General features: G+C 40.7%; 1 protein-coding gene across 1 annotated transcript; it reads right to left on the minus strand.

The window, feature by feature from the left end:
* Positions 1-3,245: 3,245 nt before the first annotated feature.
* Positions 3,246-22,238, minus strand: slc35g1 (solute carrier family 35 member G1). Its single transcript, XM_049563552.1, has 5 exons — positions 20,136-22,238; positions 15,860-16,040; positions 13,620-13,754; positions 13,141-13,337; positions 3,246-10,883 (listed from the first exon to the last, which is right to left on the minus strand). The coding sequence occupies exons 1-5, from the start codon at positions 20,461-20,463 to the stop codon at positions 10,471-10,473; spliced, it is 1,254 nt and encodes a 417-aa protein (XP_049419509.1). The 5' UTR covers positions 20,464-22,238; the 3' UTR covers positions 3,246-10,470.
* Between the last annotated feature and the right edge of the window lie 399 nt (positions 22,239-22,637).

Here is a 22,637-nt window from a genome sequence, read left to right on the forward strand (position 1 = left end):
CAGCTGGGATAGGCTCCAGCCCCCCCGCGACCCTCAAGAGGATAAGCAGTTAGAAAATGGATGGATGGATGTGTTCTTGTGGTGGTTATTCCTATAGTACATTGTTTAATTGAATTGCAACAAATAAAACAACACGTAGAAAACTCTAGGACTAGATAGTATTATTACAGCATGAGACAACTGGAATGTATCTGGGCATGTGGTCCAGATGAGCTTCCACATATAATCTGCTGCACTAGATAGGAAGGAAGGTAGATGTGCAATACACAGATGGTATGTCACTTATGTCACATATAGGCATAATAGTGTTAAGTGTTTTGTTTTGTGTGGTAAATGCAAGGTATGTGTATTTAATCATGCTTTTTTATTAGTGTTTTCTGCCATGTTAAGGTTAATTATAAAATATCCAACAGCAAGTGAATGCAGCATCTTCTCTCCCAGTAGCCAACTGAGCTGCGGACAGGAGGACAATAACTGCGGCTCTGGGTTACTTTGTGGTCCTGTGTGTGTGTGTGTGTGTGTGTGTGTGTGTGTGTGTGTGTGTGTGTGTGTGTGTGTCACCACATTGGAATGTCTGGCAACAATTTCGCACCATATAGCCAGTCATCCACTCCATGCAGCGTGCACTATACAGTTTCCACTTGTCTGATAAAAAAAATTGTTTTATAGGAATTCACCACAGACTTCAGAGTTAAATTGTTCTGTCAGCCTATTTGCCTTAACTCAGGGGCCAATCACATAAATAGACTGGTGAAATAAGTGCCTCTGGTGCAGCAGGTTGGCCCTCACATGACAGACACCTTGCTTCCTCCTCCAGCCTGTTGCTTGGACTGACCCCTGCCTCATATAATCTGCTAATAGATCCAGATGTGTTTCACCTCAGCTGAATCAGCCACATCTGTATGCGGGACAGATTCAGTCTTCAGATGTATAGCATCTGGAATGAGTGCTGCAATAATCTATTCAATTTTTTTGGCATGTTTCGCGCGCTGCAAACACACCCAAACTCTCCCCAACGCACGATCGCTTTTATTATCATCATTCACAGAGTAGAGTAGAAAGTAGGTTGCCGATTTCCGCCCCGCCCCCCGAGACAGCGAAAGCACGTGCTTGAAAGAGATGCCCTTTTCCACTTCACAGCCTATAACTACATTTATTTCAACTTGGAAAGTGAGGGATTATTTTCCAATTCCCTCCCGCTCCACTGATGGGAAGTCTTATGCCATCCGTCAGGAATGTGCAACCCTTCCATTCCTCCAGCTCTCCTCCACCCAGGAGCGCGCAAACCTTTGGGAATCCCCAGCGCCCTGATAAAACACGAGGGCGTTTTTTTCATGCTTTACCGTATCTTAATTTCACCACTCCATTACATCTGATGTGACTTTGCCAAGAAATTGCTTTGTAATCAAGAGGGAAAACAGAAAGTAGACAAGGAAGGGAGAGACTTGAGAACTTGCCCTGGAATACCCTTTACCCCCATGATGGAAGATAACATACTTATCTGAAAACAAGTGTGTATTGAAAAGTAGTGTAAATAAGGTACTTGTTGATATACAGTACAGGCCAAAAGTTTGGACACACCTTCTCATTCAATGCGTTTTCTTTATTTTCATTTAAAGTTTTTGCAATTTTCCGGACTGACTGACCTTCATTTCTTAAAATAATGATGGCCACTCGTTTTTCTTTAGTTAGCTGATTGGTTCTTGCCATAATATGAATTTTAACAGTTGTCCAATAGGGCTGTCGGCTGTGTACTAACCTGACTTCTGCACAACACAACTGATGGTCCCAACCCCATTGATAAAGCAAGAAATTCCACTGATTAACCCTGATAAGGCACACCTGTGAAGTGGAAACCATTTCAGGTGACTACCTCTTGAAGCTCATGGAGAGAATGCCAAGAGTGTGCAAAGCAGTAATCAGAGCAAAGGGTGGCTATTTTGAAGAAACTAGAATATAAAACATGTTTTCAGTTATTTCACCTTTTTTTGTTAAGTACATAACTCCACATGTGTTCATTCATAGTTTTGATGCCTTCAGTGAGAATCTACAATGTAAATAGTCATGAAAATAAAGAAAACGCATTGAACGAGAGGGTGTGTCCAAACTTTTGGCCTGTACTGTACTTGTTAGATATCTTGTACACACACCTTACTTATCTGATCCGATCAGTAACCTACAAACCTGTTCTTCCAAAGCAAAGCTCTTAAGGGCAAATTGTGAAATGATTTATTTTTATTTATTTATTTATTTTTGGTGATTCTCTTTTTATTGATTTATAAAAGCAATATGAACATATGTAAACTAAATCCACAACCAGTTGAACATGAAGACCTTGTGCAAATAAATAATAAAAAATAAGTAAAAATGGAATAAAATAAAATAAAATAAAACAAAATTACATTAAATTAAATGTAATTTAACTTAATTTTATTAAATTAAATCAAATTAAATTAATAAATAAGGTCGGAACTGACGGAGGATTTTGTTTTAACCTCTTAGTTTCAGGTATGTTTTCTGTGTTTTATTGTACTGAACTGAATGTAACATGGCTGCCTTTTGCTGCTGTACTCCATTGGAGGGGGGCTCAAGTTTATATGATTGCATTTGACAGAGGATTTTGTTTTTACCTCTTGCTGTCAGCTGTCAGGAATAAACGGAGATCGCCTCCACAGATATCCACAGTCTGAGCCTCTTCATATCAACACATCGTAGTCAACACTAGAGTCCACCGGTTACATGTAGAATTGTTGATGTACATTTATAGAATAAGCATATATTTTTGTTATAAATGCTATTGACTATTTTACAAAAAACAAAAATATAAACATGATGGAGATGGGTTTGACTTTTCTGCCTCTATGTTTAAATCTGGAGCTGATCATCCATGAGTAGATGCACACTTCCTTCTGCGCAATCATACAGTTGGCGGGTGTAGTTCAGTGGAAAGAAAATAGTATCTACATGAAACTGTTCACAACAAAGTATGTGGATTATTTTGAGTAACAAGGTCAGGGTTTCTGGAGTTTTTCAAATGTAGTTTTTGGCGCTTTGAGCACCACAAGCTGAGTGTCATCTAGGTCCATTATACTGGAGAGAAGGCAGACATCTCTACAGCTGATATCTCCAACACTCTGCAACTCACACCAAAAAAATCTAGACCGATGAACAGCACTACAGGTAAGAAGGAAAATGTATATTTTTCATTTTGAGGTGAACTGTCCCTTTAAATGACTGAAAACTGGACAAATACATTCTGTTTATTCAGATTATGACTGTGAAACATTAATAAAACCAATATCTTACATCCACAATAAAAGTTTCAGGGAAAGTCAGAAAGGATGAGGTGAAGTGGCGTTCAAGAGCCAGTCCTAGTTCTAGTGGATCCTGCCCTCTGCTGTCAGTAAAGAATCATTACATGTGAAGCAAGCTATTATTATATTACTGTTACTTCTGGGCTCTGATTCAATAATAATAATAATAATAATAATATTGATAATAATGGTATTGATCACAGCAGGTGCACCATTACTACTGCAACTACCAATAATACACAGAATAAACAAAATACATCCTTCTATAATGGTTGTGTTATTTGTATAGTGTGACCTTTATCAATAATATGGGTATATTTGATAGGTGATTGCGCTTTATATAGACTGATGGTGATTGCATATTCAAATTGAGAACATAGAAGAAAGAACTAAGCTGTAGGTGAAAGATAAAAAGCCCAGCTTTCATTTTTATACAACACATTTTAGCATCCAGTTAGTCCTAATTCTCCCCCACAACAAAGAGCCCCTCTGTTGTAGCTCAGCCTCTTCACACTTACTTAGCTCAGCGCTCAGCTGAAGAAATTACCCCGCAACCATGCCTAGATCTAGAATAAGGTTTATGACACCATCTGCGTACAGTCAGCCCTCTATGGAAGGTACAAGCCTTTGTTTTTGCAAGATATGGGTTATGTTGCGACACAATGAAACACAGCCGTTCTGCATGAATACACAATGCCTCACAACTGTGTACAAACAAAGGCAGAAATAAACAAAGGTGCAATGCTCAAAGAGACACATAATCTGCATGCACGCGTACAAACAATGACTACAATCCACTTAGCCAGGTACTATTCTGTGCACTCTTGTCAACAGCTACCTGACTCAGTGGTTTGTCACCATTGTCACCCATTAGCAAAGCGAGGGTAGCACCATGGGCTCTGGGACAATGACGTAAGTACAGACAATGCATCTACACAGTTTGGGTCTGTTCCACAAGTTTCAGTCAGGTTAGAAAGATAATGAAGCCACAATTTCTGAAATGATTTGTGAAAAAGAAACCTGGCTGCAGAAGTCGACCAAGTGGTTGCTTTTTAATGTACCCTGGGTTTTAACAAATCTGGGGTAAACTGCATTCTGGCAAGGAGCAATCTTCAAAAAGATCTAAAATTAGAAACACTTATATCCACTGATAAATTCAAGAGCATTGTGGTTACAGAGACATGAGCTTGTTTTTCTTGAGAGGTCACTATGTTTGAATAGTTGTTGTTTTATTGTGGATTTTTGTATTGCATGTTGTATTGTTGCATTTTAAAATGTGTCTTGATTGGCTGCTACCTCAGCCAGGCCTCTCTCGTAAAAGAGATTTTCAATCTCAGTGGGACTTCCTGGTTAAATAAACGGTTAAATAAATAAAGTCTGACAGCAGGAAACAAGACCACAGACAAGAACAGTTATAAATTCATATAGAATTTATTATTAAATCATAGTATACTAAATATAATCAATCACTATGCAGAAATATATACATCTCATAGAATATTTTGATGTAATACATTACAGAAATAGTAAAATAAATACTATGAAGCATAGTTTTAAAAACTCTAAAAACAGTTTATTTTGTAAGGCTTATAGGTTCTGAAACAAATGTTTAATTAGCCATTTGATGGAAATACAACACTACCAGCATTCAAGTCAGCTAAACTAATATTCTGGAGGTAAAAATCAACGTCAAAGCAAATCAAACAAGAAGAACGTATAATTAGTGTCTGAACATCTGAAGTAACGGTAACTGCCTTGTGTACTATGGAACAATGATTACAGTGCCTTTAAATAAAGTCCTCCACACTAAAGTATGATACTGGGACTACATGTGATAGATCAGCTTTTATCATATTTCACACTAGGCTTGGGCGTTATCTATTTCTCATATATTCCCATTATTTCACAAGGGTATTCGGTATACCACGTTAGTTGTGTAAAAAAAATAATGTAAGTAACGAGAAGCATGTACGACATTGCACTGATGTATTTCTCATAAGCAATTAGCCTCTATTTAGAGGACTTGACGACACTTGTTGCCAGGGCGGATATTGACACAACAGTGGGGTGAATGAATCTGAGGTGCTGAATGAAGTCATGTGGGTCATGAACTGCTTTTCTAGTTGGAAGAAGTCATTTCAAGATTAAGTTACATGTGGCAATACTTCCGGACAGAGGATTTTTTACTTGTCCTGTAATGTTATCCCCATCACTCGCAGTCACCTGTTCCGCTAGTAGAGACTGACCTCTAGTGGCTTGTGCTGTGCTGTGCAATACAATACATCGCCTCAATACAGCATCTCTGTATCAGTTTAATAGAAAGACGAGCATCTGTATTTCTAATACCAGGGCTGCTCCCTAGAGTCGACCAAACATTAGTCGATCAGAAAGGTCATTAACAAAGATTTCATTAACAAAAAAACAAAAACGTGAAACTCTTAGTAGGAGCTGTGCCTTGTCAAAATAAATCAAAACCTGTATGACTGGACCACGCTTGTATTTCTCTGTACTGTAGCACAGTGTTAACAATGTTACTGATACTATTCTTTCTCAGACCTTGAACTCAAACCATTGTGTTGCCCCACCCAAAATATATCAGTTAATAATTAAATTCATATTGTAAACATGCGGGTGACTAGTCGACTAATGGCCCTAAATGACGACTATTGGTCGACCTGGAAAGTTCTGAGTCGGGGGCAGCCCTACTAAATACCTCAGTATACTGTAAATTACTGCACTACTGCAAATTATTCGTTTAACTATACTGTACTCTTTAAAAAATAATGGGTAAGACCAGAATTTTATGAACTGATACATGTTCCTAGTCATAATAATCACAGCAAATTGATATAAAAATTAAATAAGCTCCCATAGGAAAGTCCTTTTTCCAGCATAGAAAGATTTCAGATGTCACACTGTGCCATCCCTGCTCTACATATTCCTCTTGGAATCTGTGATTGACTTCTTAAAGAAGAGAAATATCAAAACCAACTTACATCACTGTCAAATGAAGTGTCACATTAGATGCGATTTAACAAAACAACAACGTGCAAACTCAAGAGTTCAGTTTATTAGTGACTTACTAGTTAAAAGGAAGAGCTATAATTGGAGGCGAGTCTGATGATGCAGCTGTGCTTGACAACAAGAACACAAACAGCAGCGTGTGAAAAAAAAAAGCGAGGAAGAGACTGCGGGATGTTAAATAGCAGTCTGGCAGCACTAATTGCCTTTCTTTTCTGGCTGTATTTCACCCAATTAAACATCCCCACAACAGAGGACCGCAGTTGCACCGAGACTTCATCAGTCATGACAGAGGGGAAACTCCTGGCTAAATGCTAAAAATACAGAATGATTTATACCAGACACACACACACACACACACAGGCTGCTGGGCTACAAACCCACATCCCCTGAAATAAAGGTATGTCTGGGATTTCCCACAAACATTAACACACTGAGATCACCTTTGATTCAATATGCAGCTGAGTCCAGCGCTGCATGAGGCGACCTTTTAACACAATATTGCTTTTAGCACAATATCCATCATCTCTTTGTCGGACCATCCTCTGTAAACCCTAGAGATGGTTGTGTGTGAAATACGTCTGGCACCAACAACCATGCCACCTTCAAAGTCACTTAAATCACCTTTCTTCCTCATTCTGATGCTTGATTCGAACTTCAGCAGGTCGTCTTGACCATGAGAGTTGCTGCCACGTGATTGGCTGTTTTGCTATTTGCATTAATGAGCAGTTGAACAGGTGAAAGTTTTGACAATATTGCCGATATTCAGGAAGTGTTCATATTGAAAATCCCGCACTCCTTTGATGCAGTTTCACTTCTCATCTTTCTTCTCTAGGAAGAGGAAGTTATCTAGCAATTCTTGTGTGCTTTCATCTCATTTGTTTAACTAAAGTGGCAGCTTTCTGACGCTTTTTGTACTCTCTTGCGCAGCAAAGTGCCAACACTCCTATTTCAGACTGCTGCGAACACTAATTAGATGCTTTAATAGCGACGTTAAGTGCGAGCCAAGATGACAGAGACGCCTCCTACTGAGATAACGAAGAAATCAGCATGTGGTCTTTAGAGTAGGGATAACGGTCATGTCTTTGGTGCCTTATTAAAAGTACTGTTAGACTTAAAATTGATTTTAAAAATCATTAGCTATTGGGTTGACTTTTGTAAGATGCACCCTACTTCGGAATCATACGCACACTCACACCTGAGAGCTGCCCAGTTCAAGTTGCTGGTTACTTAACAGCTCCAATGGGAAGGGAAGCTGGAGGGTAAAGTTAAGGCACTTCTAAAATATTGTAGAGAAATTATCAGCTGAATAATAATGGATATTACCATGTAATATATTAGAGGAGACAGGGTGACAGAAAAAAAATAAAATCAAAAATCACAAAGGAATAAATGATTCATGAATAAGAATGCTGGGTTGGATTTAGGTGTATTAATAACTGGGCATAATGAGCCGTTAGGAATGAGATCCCTGAGCAAATCTTACAGCATCTCTCTGTTTACAAGTGAACTCTTGTAACCAATTTGGGAATATTATTATTTATCTTCATATATATATTTTTGTTGACTTTAATGTCTGCAGTGCCTTTCTACTAAACACATTTTGTTTGCCAGACAAAAGTGCGTATTTAAGTGCTAATACTGCTTATTTGGTTTTTAGTTGTACTGTCAACACTACAGATGTATTAAAGGGACAGTCCACCCCAAAATTAGCCTGAGTGTCAGACTGAAGCTCCCAGAACCTTCAGTCTGACATGGCTTCCATTGAAGGCGATTTACAAGGGGGAGGGAATTTGATTTTTTCCCTAACCAATCAGTAGAGATCAACGACTCACCCAGAATCTGACGTCATTAGTATCCATGCCTCGGGGGTGCTGAAAACAAGCGAGCATTGCCCGTTTAAAATGTCTCCGTCGTCGTGCATGCCCAGCTGCATCGCCGTTAAATCCAGTTTAGCAGCTTCCTTAATTTGGTCCTCCATTAACGCGAGTAGTGGCGAAATACCTCGATAGCATTGTTAATGTGGTCTGTAGGATCTGTAACGGTCGCCATTGTTGCTATCCTCACCAGTTACCCACCGGCGTACAGCTTGACATCAGCGTGGCGCTGATTGGCTAATCGCTAGACCCCCGGCGTTCATTGGTCCGTCCATCGTCTGGACGAGATAAATCGCAAATTCATTGAAGTATGCCAGACCAGTAATGCAAGCCTACTCAGTTGAGTGGGCGGAGTCTATGGTCTGGAACTAGGCTACCCCAAAATCAAACATACACATTTTTCCTCTTACCTGTAGTGCTTTTTATCAGTGTAGATTGTTTTGGTGTGAGTTGCTGAATGTTGGAGATTTCGGTCGTAGAGACGTCTGCTTTCTCTCCAATATAATGGAGCTAGATGGCACTCGGCTTGTGGTGCTCAAAGTGCCAAAAAATTACATTTGAAAAACTCAACAGCAATGTCTCTTTCCAGATATCATGACCCAGTTACTCAAGATAATCCACAGACCTTTTTGAGAGCAGTTTCATGTAGGAACTATTTCCTTTCTACCAAACTACACCTGCCAACTGTATTACCATGCAGGGGGAAGAGTGCATCTACTAATAGCTCACCTAGCCCCACTGAGCTAGCTAATGTTACAGCTCAGCAAAGGAGGACACTATTAAAGTTTACGTCCCACACTGTCACAAGCACAAGCTTCTTTATCATGAATAAATGCACACTTCGTTGTGCGCGGTGATATGGAACGTTAGCACCACTGAGCTAGCTAACGTTACAGCTCAGCTGAGGCAGATGCCATCAAAAGCACCAGGATGTTCTCATGCAGTTTTCTTACAAAATATAATGCAACAAAATTCCTACATATCCCACATAATCATGAGCCAGTAATTTGTTTATGACCCATGTGTTTGGGAAGGCTGCAATCATGTGACCAATGCACTCACAAGAGTAAAGAAGGAGGGTTGCGTTGGTGGATGGGTCACAAAACACAGGACTTTCCCCCTGGAGACCAGTGTTCGGAAATGTGTGAACTCGGAGTCATTTTAAGCTGCATCGTCACCATGTTTCTTTTCCTAAACCTAAACACAGTAACTTTACTTGTTTCAAACCTAACCTCTGTAACTTTACGTTAAGAATGTGACAGCATACATGGGGCCCTCATACTTCTCTTGTCCTTGAGTAGATGCATGCTTCCTTCTGCACGGTCATACATTTGGCGGGTGTAGTTCTGTAGAAGATAGTTCCTACATGAAAATGCTCACAACAAGGTCTGTGGATTATCTTCAGTAACCAGTTCATGAGACATTGCTGTTGAGTTTTTTTGGCACTTTGAGCACCACAAGTCGAGTGACATGTAGTTCCATTATATTTAAGAGAAGGCAGATATCTCTACGGCCGATATCTTCAACACTTGACAACTCACACCAAAACAATCTAGATAACATATAGCACTCCAGTTAAGAGGACAAATATATACTTTTGATTTTGGGATGAACTGTCCCTTTAAGTATGTTTTGCAGATGCCCATTTGATAGCGCCTAGTACATACTAATATGTAGTTTACTTTTAATTCACTCTATTATTATTACCAAGTTATGTGACACAGTACGAATGGCCCCAAAGCAGTAAACATCTCTCTTTGGCTATTTCACTCAGGTTACAGTAAAGGGAAAATGGAGCTGAGGACTGCTTCACTATGGCAAAATTCTACTTTCAGTCCCATTTATGTTATGTATATATTAAGGACAAAACAGGAAATCTGAGTTGAATACTTATTTAGCTGCTCAGGCTCCAGGGAGCCGGATATGGTTTGGGGGCAGCAACAGTTTTTCCTTTCTTCTATTTCCTCTAGTGCTCATTTACACAAAAATAAATGCATGACAATAGGTTCCACAGGTTGACTCTCAGGAATCAACATGTATAGATGCACATAATTCAATTTTGAATTCAATCATAAACTCACAACTGACTCCTACTAAATTATCTTTCTATATTCCTGCTTTCAACTCTCCAAAAAGCTTAGACCTCCTCAAGGGTTTGCATTTAAGTAACAAGTAAAATACATAATAAATCAAGAACATATGATCGTGAAAAAAAGAATAAATAGTTATGCCACAGTATTCTGTGTCGCTCCTCCTTCTCAGCTCTTGTGAGAGTTGACGTACCACTTTCGAAGTGCTACTCCACTTGTGCTCACCACTACGCACAGCGCCCCTCCGAGGCTCCACCAGGTTGGTGCACGGTTGAGGAAAATAAACTGGAAGATGAACGCCAGCACCACGTCGATAGTCCTCATCAGGGCCACAGGTCCGGCCTTCTCAATCTGCAGGGCCTTTGTGAGGAAGGTCTGGCCGGCGATACCCAGAACAGCAATCAGCATCAGCAGCCAGCGATCGCGGCCGCAGAATGGGATTTTCCACTCCCCAAGGACGGATACAGTGATGACACACTCGATGAACCCGATGACAGCATAGTACCAGACAGAGAGGTAGTAATGGACGCTCTTCCCCATCTTGCGAAGGACAACAAATGTGAAGGCAGCTCCAATGGCTCCTATGGATAAATAGAAAATGAAAGACTGAATGAATACAGCACTCAATGTATAAACCACTAAAAAACATATGAGACCTAAAGGACAAATAAAATACATATTTAATCAAGTTCTTCATAGCTACAGACCTCCTCCTTGTAGAATTATTTGAGCTAATTAAGTTAAACTTGTTAGAGAATCCTCTGGTGACCATTTATATCTATAGGATTTAGAGTTATGATCGAGCTGCGGGCCCAAAGACCTGACAGGAACCCGCACAGTTTCTGTTCGAGCCTGAACATTTGCAGCAGTTTTGGGCCTGAGCCTGATTTTAAGAAAAAAAAAAACATTTTCACTGTAAAATATATGTATTTTTAAAAAAATATTTAAAGATTTATGACAACCTAAAGTCAACTAAAGACTTTTCAGTGCATTAACAGACATTTGAGACACAATCTCCAACCTGTTCCTTCTCCTGATTAATGTTCGGCACATCCAAAAAACTTGCCATATGCCATATACACTCAGCAGCCACTTTATTAGGTACACTGCAAATAACTAATCAGCAGTTCTCTGGGTGAAAATGCCTTGCTGATGCCAGAGGTCAGAGGAGAATGGCCAGACTGGTTCAAGATGATAGAAAGGCAACAGTAACTCAAATAATCACTGGTTACAACCAAGGTCTGCAGAAGACCATCTCTGAACCAACAACAAGTCCAGCCTTGAAGCAGATGGGCTACAGCAGCAGAAGACCACACCAGGTGCCACTCCTGTCAGCTAACAACAGGAAACTGAGGCTACAATTCACACAGGCTCCAATGGCCTCCACAGTCACCAGATCTCAATCCAATAGAGCACCTTTGGGATGTGGTGGAACGGGAGATTCACATCATGGATGTGCCACAGACAAATCTGCAGCAACTGTGTGATGCTATCATGTCAATATGGACCACAATCTCTGAGGAATGTTTCCAGCACCTTGTTGAATCTATGACACCAAGAATTAAGGCAGTTCTGAAGGCAAAAGGGGTCCAACCTGGTACTAGCAAGGTGTACCTAATAAAGTGACTGGTTACTGTATAATAAATAGAGATTGAATAATATATCCCATTGATGAGGGACAGGAGATGAGATGAGTTACTGACAAAACAGTCCACTGCCTACATTATTTCTGACTTTACAAAGACTACAAGTGCTGCATTTAAAAATAAAAAATAAAAACTGCTGGGAAATTGGAACAAAACTGATTTAAGCCCTGGGAAATTCTGAGAAATTTCAGCCTGGCGAGTCAGGCCCAATCAGGTTCTGGCAGAGAATTAAAGCTCTGATAGGATTACTGGTTACGGCCATTAAAGTCTGTCAATTCCACCTGCACTTTTCTCCTACTCTGGTATTTTCTGCAGTGCTTCAGATTTTTTACTAAACCTCTCAACTCTCAACATATAAAAAAAAATCCTCAGTTTTTCTCTACAACGAAACTGCTGGTGTCATGACATCCACCTTCTGTCAATGCCAGAATACATTTACATGTGTTGACATGTGCTGTGGAGGTCTGCTTATTTGGAGGTCTATTTTGGGGGCTTTGGTTCGTTTTAGTTGCGCCTAGAAAACACAGAAAATCAGGGAAATCAACACCTCTGCTGAGTGAATCACAGATACACTCCTCATCGAAAATAACAGTTTTTCACTCACACATTTGGCGTGAAAGGCGGGTAATTTACGAATGAAGGTAGAGTTGATTGTGAGATTAATCACAAGTGAGGCTCCTCAGTTAGTGTGCTGTAAAGATACATGACTGTGGTGGTGAAAAGAAAGGTTAACTACAAAGTGAAGCTCCTAATTTATTGGTCGATCTTCATTTGGGACACTTAGGTGGTGCAAAATAAAAAGCTCTTAGCACTTCAAAGCCAGCATTCAATTTCTATCAGGCTGATTTGACAGAAATATACGACAAATTGTTTGCAGGGGGGGAAGCCAGTGAGGGATCATGACTTTGATGATAGAATAATGATTCCAGCTAGTGGGGAAACTCAAACACGACTGCAAGGAGACTCCCTAGAGAAGAACCACAACTAATTGGAAAGACTGTATCTCTCATCTGACACTGACGTGCCATGGGGACATGTAGCGCACTGAATTCCCCCAGTTGCCATGGTAATCCTGACGGAGAGACATGCCAGGAGACTGAGCATCATATTTCCTCCTGAATGATTTTACCTCCCTATCACAGTCAGAGAAACTTAACTGCTGTATAAACGCTGAGTTTATGAATCGTATCACCTGCAAAGGCAGCGATAGTCCCCTTGATGTGGTTAGTGTAGTTGCCCTCGATGCCACGTCGGTCCTCGCCAAAGAGGAACGGCGGTCGGGCGATGAGGATGACTCCAGTGATGGTGAAAACAGTGAAGACACAGTCCCAGATGGTACATCTCTCCTTGAGGAAGATCCAGGCCAGGATGGAGGTAAAGACTGGATTACTGACAGAGAAGAGAGTTTTAGTAATACATGCATGGGTACTATTAAATGAATAAAACATTCAGGTAATCTGAAAGAAGTGCTGATTATTGTCTCGCACATTTGTCTCAGAACTTTCATGAGAGACATAATTAAGAATTAGTGCAACTGTTAAAAAGTGTGAAAGAATGAGCACGTGAGGAGGATTAGCACAAAAAAAAGATGGCAGTCGTACAATTCAGGGAGAATAGAATCCCTTTGTATTAGTATAATCTCCGCTAAGCCACAATCAATTAAGATCCTACCTGAACATGATGACCGTGGCGTCCGCTAGCGGCATCTGCTGAACAGCATAGAAGAGCAGGATCATGGCATTGGAGCCAATGAAACCCCGAAGCACCAGATATACACGCTTATCTCTGGGACCGAGGAAACCTGTCCTGGAGGAGCAGAGATATGAGGATGATGGATGAATGAATGGCTTGATGGATGGATGATTAGACGGACTGACAGAGGAAGTAATAAACTGAATTTTAGACGAGGAGGGATGGTGACAAATTGAGCAGCAGAGTGAGCTGAGGGATGACAAATGACAGGATGGGTGGATGGATGGATAGATGGATAAGTAATGTGGAGATGACAGTGACGGACAGATGAACGGATTGGGCTGAAGGAGAGGTGGAGAGTTCGGTATGAATTAAAGTAAAAACAAAGGGGAATGTAGAGGACGTGTGGATGGATGGATGAATAGGTAAATGAATGAATAGAAGCACTGGTGGCAGTCTTTGGGAATTTTCAAAGACATTTAACTTTGGATTTTTGGGGTCACAATAGCCCCGATTCCACCAAAAACTTTCAGTATGGTACCTTTGGAAAAAATGGAAATGGAACCAAGAACTTAAGTCCGTTTAGCATTTTCACCACAAACAGTAACCTTAAATGTGGGCGGGGTTGTTGTCACTCACTGCTCCGTCCAGCACTCACTGTATTTCCTCATTACAAGTGATACAGAGGGAAGTCTGCATCTCGTTTATCGTCCACAGAATGAGGTTGCACGCCGACATTTTCAGAACAAAACAGAACAGGCTGCAGTTGAGAGTCTCTCTCCATGGAATATTCAAAAAATATCAGGTTTGTGCATTTAGTCCCTCTTAGGTAAGCTCAGGTGTTTAGTGTTGCCCACAGGAACAATGCTCCTCAACGCTTTTCTTTCTCCAATTGAGGATTAGAATATCTTTAAGATCCACTCATTACTAGGGGTGCATTCACACCAGGATAATCTGGGGGACTCGGTTCGATTGGGTGGGGAATGCGGAAAAAGTTTCACACCTTCATTTGGTTCGGTTCACTTTCTCACTGCACTTTTTAAAGCGGACCAAACTGCCTGGACAACGTCACGCAGTTACAACAGCTGCCCGTTTGGGGGCAGTATTGCCCGAAATGACTAATGAGCAGGAAGCAAAAAAGCACGAGGAAGAAAACCCAGCTCATCGATTGGCGAGGACCGAAAAATGAAATCCATTGCGGGTAGCCACAAGCAACTGCGATATAAAGTCTTCTGACCATATATCAATAAGCACATGCACCTCCTCACTAGTCCACGTCTGCCCACGAGACATTTTCCAACCTTTTCTTTTTTTACCTCTGCTTCTCCCAGTTCGCGCTGTTGGCTTTTTTTCCCCCCAAAATACACTGCGCTCTATGTCACTTCCTCTCTTTGGTTCGCTGGATAGTTCTTTTGCATTTCCCACTGTAAGTGAACCACACCAGGGTTCACTTGCAATTGAACCAAGACCCCCAGTTTTCAAGCAGACCAGGGTTTGCTCATTTGGTCCGTACCAGCGTTCCAATGAGCGTACACACCTTACCAAACGAACCGCACTATCCGTGGAAGCGGACCAGGGTTCGTTTAAAGCGGACCAAATAGCGTCAGTGTGAATGCGTCCTAAAAGTGTATGTCATCCAAGAGAGACAATAAATACTAAAGTAATGGTCAAAGTTACCACAGTGAGATTTAAGGTGTGCTGATGGAGTCACATTATCAACTAATGCATTGAGTAATATTACAAGTACAAGTGCTGCAGGTCTGGCATCTAAATCCAACCCAGTTTCGATGGCGTTGGGCGATGGCGAGTGCTGAATTTAAAAAAAAAATTCTGTATGTCGCATATCTGCTACACAAACAGTAGGTTACATCATTGCAAATATGTCAACTCATTTATGCCAATACCAGCCAAGTGTGTCAAACGGTGGAACTAGATGAAGGCAAGAAGCAACACAACCTACAAGCTAACATTATCCCTGCAGCGTTTAGGCAGCCATTCCTAACTGATTCAGACAAGGTAAAAAAAAAAAATACAGCAGTTTTCAGCTTATGCACTTAATCTAATCACAACTTATAAATTATTGGTTTGAAAGAAAGACTGTTTGAGTGTAAATCTTAAACCTGGGATTAAGCTTTTACTGCCTTAAGGCCCAGACCAAACATACCGACATCTGATCTACCTGTAGAAATCTAATGTTTGAGTTTCTCCTTGGTGCTTACTTGTGGTAGATGAGTAATGGCATAGTAAAGAGTATCTGGAAGAAGCAGCGTATGGCGCTGATCTCTATGGCGTGGATTCCCTGGATGGTTTTCACCAAGAGGGCAATGGTGGAGAAGAAAACCGTGGACAGGAACGCATAAAACAAACCAAGACCTGAACATTTCTTTGGTGTCTCCGAATCTGCGAAAAAGAGAAAAAGAACAAAAGGAGAGAGTCAAAGAACGAGCAGGAGGGTATAGAAGCAGAGAAAAAAGAGAGGAAGGCGCCCTGAGAACGATACCACTATTTCACATTTCATTTAACAGAAATAAAAAAATATTGTTTACTGTGTCAAGCTTACGTTGATACAGTAACTGCAGGGTGGAGCAGGGAAGTTTAAAGTGTGTTATTGAACTCCATGTGGCCCGGGTGCGAAACTCAGTTGAAAAACCACAAACAAAAGATTTGCACAAGACAGCGGTGTTGTGTTTGCAAACCCTGCCTGTGGAACAACAAACTGATATGCTTGTGGAGATTAAATTCCAACCTGAGGTCTCTCAGACATCTTCCTTTGTATTTGTCCACAATGTGTGGTCTACTTTCATTTACCAATGATATAGGGCATTTGTTTTCTCAACGTTGCACCGAGCCAAAAACTTCTCTTTTTTTATTCTAAGCTATAATATAATGCCTCGTAGGCACAGACAGAGAGATTATCACAGTGTTACATTACTGCATTAGTATTACAGCATTACACTTTACAGATTTGACTTGGACGATAGAATTTTGTATCACATTATATAAGGATGGGGGCAAAAAATTGATACAGCATAGCATTGCAATATTTTGCGTTCCCCCCCCCCCCCCAAAAAACTAAAATTTTCTGCTTTGAGTACTTTTACTTTTTATATTTAATTATATTTTAATCTACATTTTCTTGATTTATAGATATATACACTCACCAGCCACTTATTAGGTACACCTATTCAACTGCTTGTTAACGCAAGTAGCTAATCAGCCAATCACATGGCAGCAACTCAATGCATTTAGGCATGCAGGTATGGTCAAGACAACCTGCTGAAGTTCAAACTGAGCATCAGAATGGGGGAGAAAGTTGATTTAAGTGACCTTGAACGCATGGTTGTTGGTGCCAGATGGGCTGGTCTGAGTGTTTCAGATTTTCACACACAACCATCTCTAGGGTTTACAGAGGATGGTCCGACAAAAAGAAAATATCCAGTGACTGAAACTATATCTGAAATAACCACACGTTACAATCAAGGTATGCAGATGATAATCTCTGAATGAAATACACGTCAAACCTTCAGCAGCAGAAGACCACACCAGGTGTCACTCCTGTCAGCTAACAACAGGAAACTGAGGCTACAGTTCACACAGGCTCACCAAAACTGGACAATAGAAGATTGGAAAAACGTTGCCTGGTCTGATGAGTCTGGATTTCTGCTGCCACATTCAGATGGTAGGGTCAGAATTTGGTGTAAACAACATGAAAGCATGGATCCATCCTGCCTTGTATCAGTGGTTCAGGCTGCTGCTGGTGGTGTAATGGTGTGGAGGATATTTTCTTGGCACACTTTGGGCCCCTTAGTACCAACTGAGCATGGTTTAAACACCACAGCCTACCTGAGTATTGTTGCTGACCGTGTCCATCCCTTTATGACCACAGTGTACCCATCTTCTGATGGCTGCTTCCATGGATGGACATGGACAATGAGTTCACTGTCACATGACAATGAGTTCACTGTACTCCACTGGCCTCCACAGTCACCAGATCTCAATCCAATAGAGCACCTTTGGGATGTGGTGGAACGGGAGACTCAATCATGGATGTGCAGCCGACAAATCTGCAGCAACTGTGTGATGCTATCATGTCAATATGGACCAAAATCTCTGAGGAATGTTTCCAGCACCTTGTTGAATCTATGCCATGAAGAATTAAGACTGAGGGCAAATGGGGCCGGCGGTGTACTTTTACTTAAGTAACATTTTCAATGCAGGACTTTTACTGGTAACAGAGTATTTCTACAGTGTGGTATTAGTACTTTTATTTCAGTAAAGGATCAGAATTCTTCCTCCACCACTCTCAGTACTAGTGTCGGTCTTTCTTCCTCAAGTGCTCCGTGACATCATTTTTCACCAGGCGCAAAGGGTACACAAAGGGCATTTCTCACTTCCTTGTAAACTTCCAAGACAAAGCCAAACTCCGTCTGGGCGTTGATTTAGTGTCCTTAGAGCCAGGTGGAACATATAGTCCAGTCAATATAACTTAAGAAAGGGCCCATCCCAGTAGGAATTCCAATAGTAATGTTTCTTAGTTTTAATGGTCCTATTACCCTCCTGCATCATATATTAAAAATATACCTTCATGGATTTAGTATAATGTTCTTTTTTCAAGCTCAAAAGAAAAATTTCTACATTTTACAGAGACATGGTTTGGGTGAAATGATGTTCATATTGGAGGGTCTCTGTACACCTATCAAACATATTTGGTGTCTTTTCCAAAGTTTTTGGGGTCAGTCTTTCCAAGAACACACTTTTCAAGAGGATATACTGATGACTGACCTACATTAGAGGTACTACTACACAACAACTGTTTTTTTGCCAACTTTTCCACTTACAGGTTGCACCACACTGCTCCTATGGGTGTGTCCGCATCTAAACTGGGCATAAATTATTCTCTATTTAGTATATATAACGTCATCATTCATTGCAAGTTTAGGATTTAAATAGGGAATTGTTGTGCAGGGGAGGTGAAGGGTTGGGTTGACGTGGAGAAACAGAGTGTGTGTGTTTTCATGGACGAACACATTTGTATATGCAGGAAACTGATAATATGCTTTATAACCTAATTTTATTGATTTTGTTTGAATTCAGAAAAAGGGCACCCCCTAATCACACATATACATTCAGAACAGGTCATATCTGATGGTTATATGTGGGGGGAAAAACATCCAAAAAAACTAATGTGTAGATATAAATTATATGAAAAAAATTGTGTTCAGAAGCAGAGATATGCACTCTGACCATAATGGCCCCAAATTTTGAGCCCTGAATTTTTTTATACTTTTAATATGTTATTTGGTTGCCCCAAGAGATCACAAAAATCCTTGAATGATTACCATTGCAATTTCCCCTGGGTCAAACCACGGATCTATTTATCAGTCTATCTATGAACCTATATATCTATCTATCAATCCATCTATCCATCTATCTATGAACTTATCTACCTATGAATCTACTTATCTATCATCTATGAATCTATCTATCTATGAACCTATTTATCGATCCATGAACCTATTCATTTTTTAATCTGTCTATCTACCTATGATCCATCTATCCATCTATCTATCCACGAACCTATCTACAAATCTACCTATCTATCATCTATGAACCTATCTATTGATCCATGAACCTATTCGTCTATGAATCTGTCTGTCTACCTGTGAACCTATGATCCATCTCTCTATCACCTATATATCTATGAATCTATATTTATATTTATAAATCTATCTATGACCCTTTCTATCTATCTATCTATGAACCTATCTATTGATCCATGAACCTATTCATCTATGAATCTATCTAGCTGTCTATCTACCTATGAACCTATCCATCTTTCTATCATCTATATATCTATGAATCTATATATTTATTCATCCACCTATCTATCTATCTATCTATCTATCAAATACTACAGGTGTGATGGTCCTGGATTGCCCTTTTGAAAAGTGCACAGTCATCCTTCCTCTTTAAGGGTGATGTAAATGTTAAGATGGCTTACAGCAGCTTATCCTTATGTGCATCATACTTGTTATTAGGCAGAATTAAAAGATAAGGACCACCATCAGTTATTGCTGTTTATTCAGGAAATAATAAACAACCATAAAAGGACCATTAAAACTATAATTTAAAATGATTTCTTAGCTCACATCAGTGGGGACCAGATTAACTGTGACGTAAAGCTCATTATGAAATATGTAATTTGTGCCAGCAATAAGAAGTGTGTACAAAATGTGTAGTGACTTTCAACAAATCTCAGCTAACAGGCTAACAGCCTCCACGTGATATTAGCACACGCTATAACTGATAGTACATGACGTTACACGGTTGTATAACGTCAGGCTGTCAAGCAGGAAGCCATTGGTTCCTTTGGTTGCTTTACAACTGTATTTCTGTGTCGTCTTCCCATCACAAAGTTTACACACAAGTGATGTGAGGATGGACAGACACGTTATCACTTTAGTTTTAACTGTCTAAGTGCGTGCGCTCTTCTACCTTCACGTGCGCTTCCGTCTCGGGATGCGAGCCCGCTTCTGACGCAACACACCAGCGGACAGAGCGTTTTCTCCTCGCTGCCTTCCGGTGAATCCTCGCGTCCTCCCGCTTCTCCCTCGGCGGCATTACCGTCGTTTTCCCACGACACACGGCAGTTACTCTGCAAGTGAATCCTCTCTGCCGTCCGTTCATCATCGCCGTTGTCGTCGTCGTCGTCGCGGTCGTCGTTGCAGTTCGTGCTATGGCTGTCAACTTTGTGGAACACGACGGTGACGCCGTCCTCTACGGACAAAGCCCGGCCGGGTGTGCAGTGGTTACAGTCGCCCATGGTAAGATGAGACGGCCGAGCGGCAGCATGCCTTGGACAGAGCGCTGTCCGCTTTCTTCGGTGCCCTGAGTGACTGAGAAGACAAGGTTAATGACTAACCTTGATGGTAGGAGACTAACTCCCATGCGGTGGTTACTTTACCCACAGGGGGGCAGAACTGAACCCAGAGCACCTCAGCTGTGGGACAACTATAACATTACCCAACGTGTACGCCCATAGCAGAGGGAGGCAGAGGAGGACTGAGCCAACCAAAACTCAGCTCACACACATTTGGGCTGACAGACGTCTTTATGTATCACAAGTAAATTTGAAACTGTGTGTGTGGCTTATAATTTTGACGTCATATGGAGTCAAACTTATGATACGATTCTAACTATTAAGTCAAAACATTGAAGTTTTGGGACATTTGTCAAACTGAATCACAACTTTGACTCATGAGATGTTGGCCTGGGAGCATCAGAGTATCTGCTGAAAGTAAGTTATGTTATTGTTCACACTGCCAAACCCACTGTGGGTTCACCACAAGGTCACCCAGTGCTGCACCCAGTACATTCAGCACCCAGGGCAAGCTTCCCCTGGTGTCCCCCTCCCCCTCAAAACAATAAACAAATGAGAAATCAACAAGAATAAACAACATGGCTAAAAAAATCTTGCAATTTTTTTTGTTTTGTGCCCCAGATTATATTTTCTCCTACTCTAATCCTCTCCACTCCACCATACCCATAAATGCTCCAGCTATTTGTCGAGCCACGAGCGTCATGTAGGTTTACATTACCAAAGGTTTATGACAAAATCACTTGACGACACCGACTCCCGTGTGCAAATGGCGAGAGAGGAGAAGGAGAGACGCTGTGCTGCTGCCAGAGATGCTGCTGAATGAGTTCCCTCTGAGCGGTAACTCGCTGAAAGAGCCTGAGAAGTCCGGGGCTGTTCATGAAACATTCAGGACACCACAGTTTATTCCACACTACTGAAGCTGCTCCAATTTTTGGAACCAGTCGGTAATAATTTCACATAATAAAATATAAACATAATAACACAGCTAATTGTTGGCACAATAAAGGCCTTTGTACACTGAGTCCATTTTTTTCTGATGCGTTTTTTTTAATCCATTATTCAAAAAATAATCATTAGGCACAGAAACCTTTCACAGTGGTTGTGATGTGTTCTGTTGTTCTAGTTGCCAAAAAATTGCAATACGTGACAAAATGAAAAGACACTCACTCCTTTTGTCCCTCTCCACTTGAGTTGCTGTTCTGGATGTCACCACTCCCTTCCTGTCTTTCATTTGGCGCCACAGCTGCATGAAGGGGTGGAGCTGTCCTCCACATTCTGTGTGCAGTCCACATCCTCCTCCTCCTCTTCATCATCATCCCATTGAATATTACCATCTGAGTTATGAAATGATTCTGTGCTTCCCGTTCCTCTGTCTTGTCATGGATGCGTCCCGCTGCCACATTTTCTTCACTGATTCTTGGTCTAACGTCTCTGACAGATGTGAAAAGCGCAGAAAAATCGTACCTCTTCCGAAAACTTTGATGACGGACAAAAGTTTTGGACTCAGTGTGCAAACGTGATTGACACAACATGAGATCGTTGGGGTTTTTTTAGATGGAAAAAAAAAACGGATTCAGTGGGCAAAGGGCTTAGTGTTAGCAACAGCTTGTGATTGCACAAGGATTCATAAGTAACAGTTAGCTTATCATTATCATCATGTTATTTATTGTACACATTTTTTTGTTGTCGTTTGTTTTAGAAATTGGCCAATTTATCTTTAATAATAGTATGTTGGAATCATGTTTTCAGACATGTTTTAATTTAAAAATATTAAAATATATGAATAAATGAACATTAAAATTTAATTAAATTACCAAACAATAATTTGGCGGCATCCCTGCAGTAACTCTGACGAACCCCTAGGGGTTGCAGACCTCCTGTTGAAGACCTAGGACCTAGCATATTCATTGGTGAATTGGTGTTTTTTTGTTTGTTTTATCACCACAGCGATAACTTTTTAGGACAAAACTGGACGTCAGTGAACTGAACTGTAAATATACGTTATCAAATATAATCATAAATTAATGAAGACCGTGTGAGTTGAATGGTAGTTGACACCAATCCAGATTTGCTGTCTGAGCAATAAAAAATGGTTTATACTGGTGAAACAATAACAA

The sequence above is a fragment of the Epinephelus fuscoguttatus genome, linkage group LG20 (assembly GCF_011397635.1).
Source record: "Epinephelus fuscoguttatus linkage group LG20, E.fuscoguttatus.final_Chr_v1".
Classification (NCBI taxonomy): domain Eukaryota; kingdom Metazoa; phylum Chordata; class Actinopteri; order Perciformes; family Serranidae; genus Epinephelus; species Epinephelus fuscoguttatus.

Excerpts from the sequence above, each read along its gene's own strand:
- slc35g1 (XM_049563552.1), bottom strand. The coding sequence starts at position 20,463 with ATGGGCGACTGTAACCACTGCACACCCGGCCGGGCTTTGTCCGTAGAG. Across the intron at positions 13,338-13,619 it reads GCCACGGTCATCATGTTCAG|TAATCCAGTCTTTACCTCCA; the intron begins GTAGGATCTTAA and ends CTTCTCTGTCAG. Across the intron at positions 10,884-13,140 it reads GACTATCGCTGCCTTTGCAG|GAGCCATTGGAGCTGCCTTC; the intron begins GTGATACGATTC and ends ATTTATCCATAG.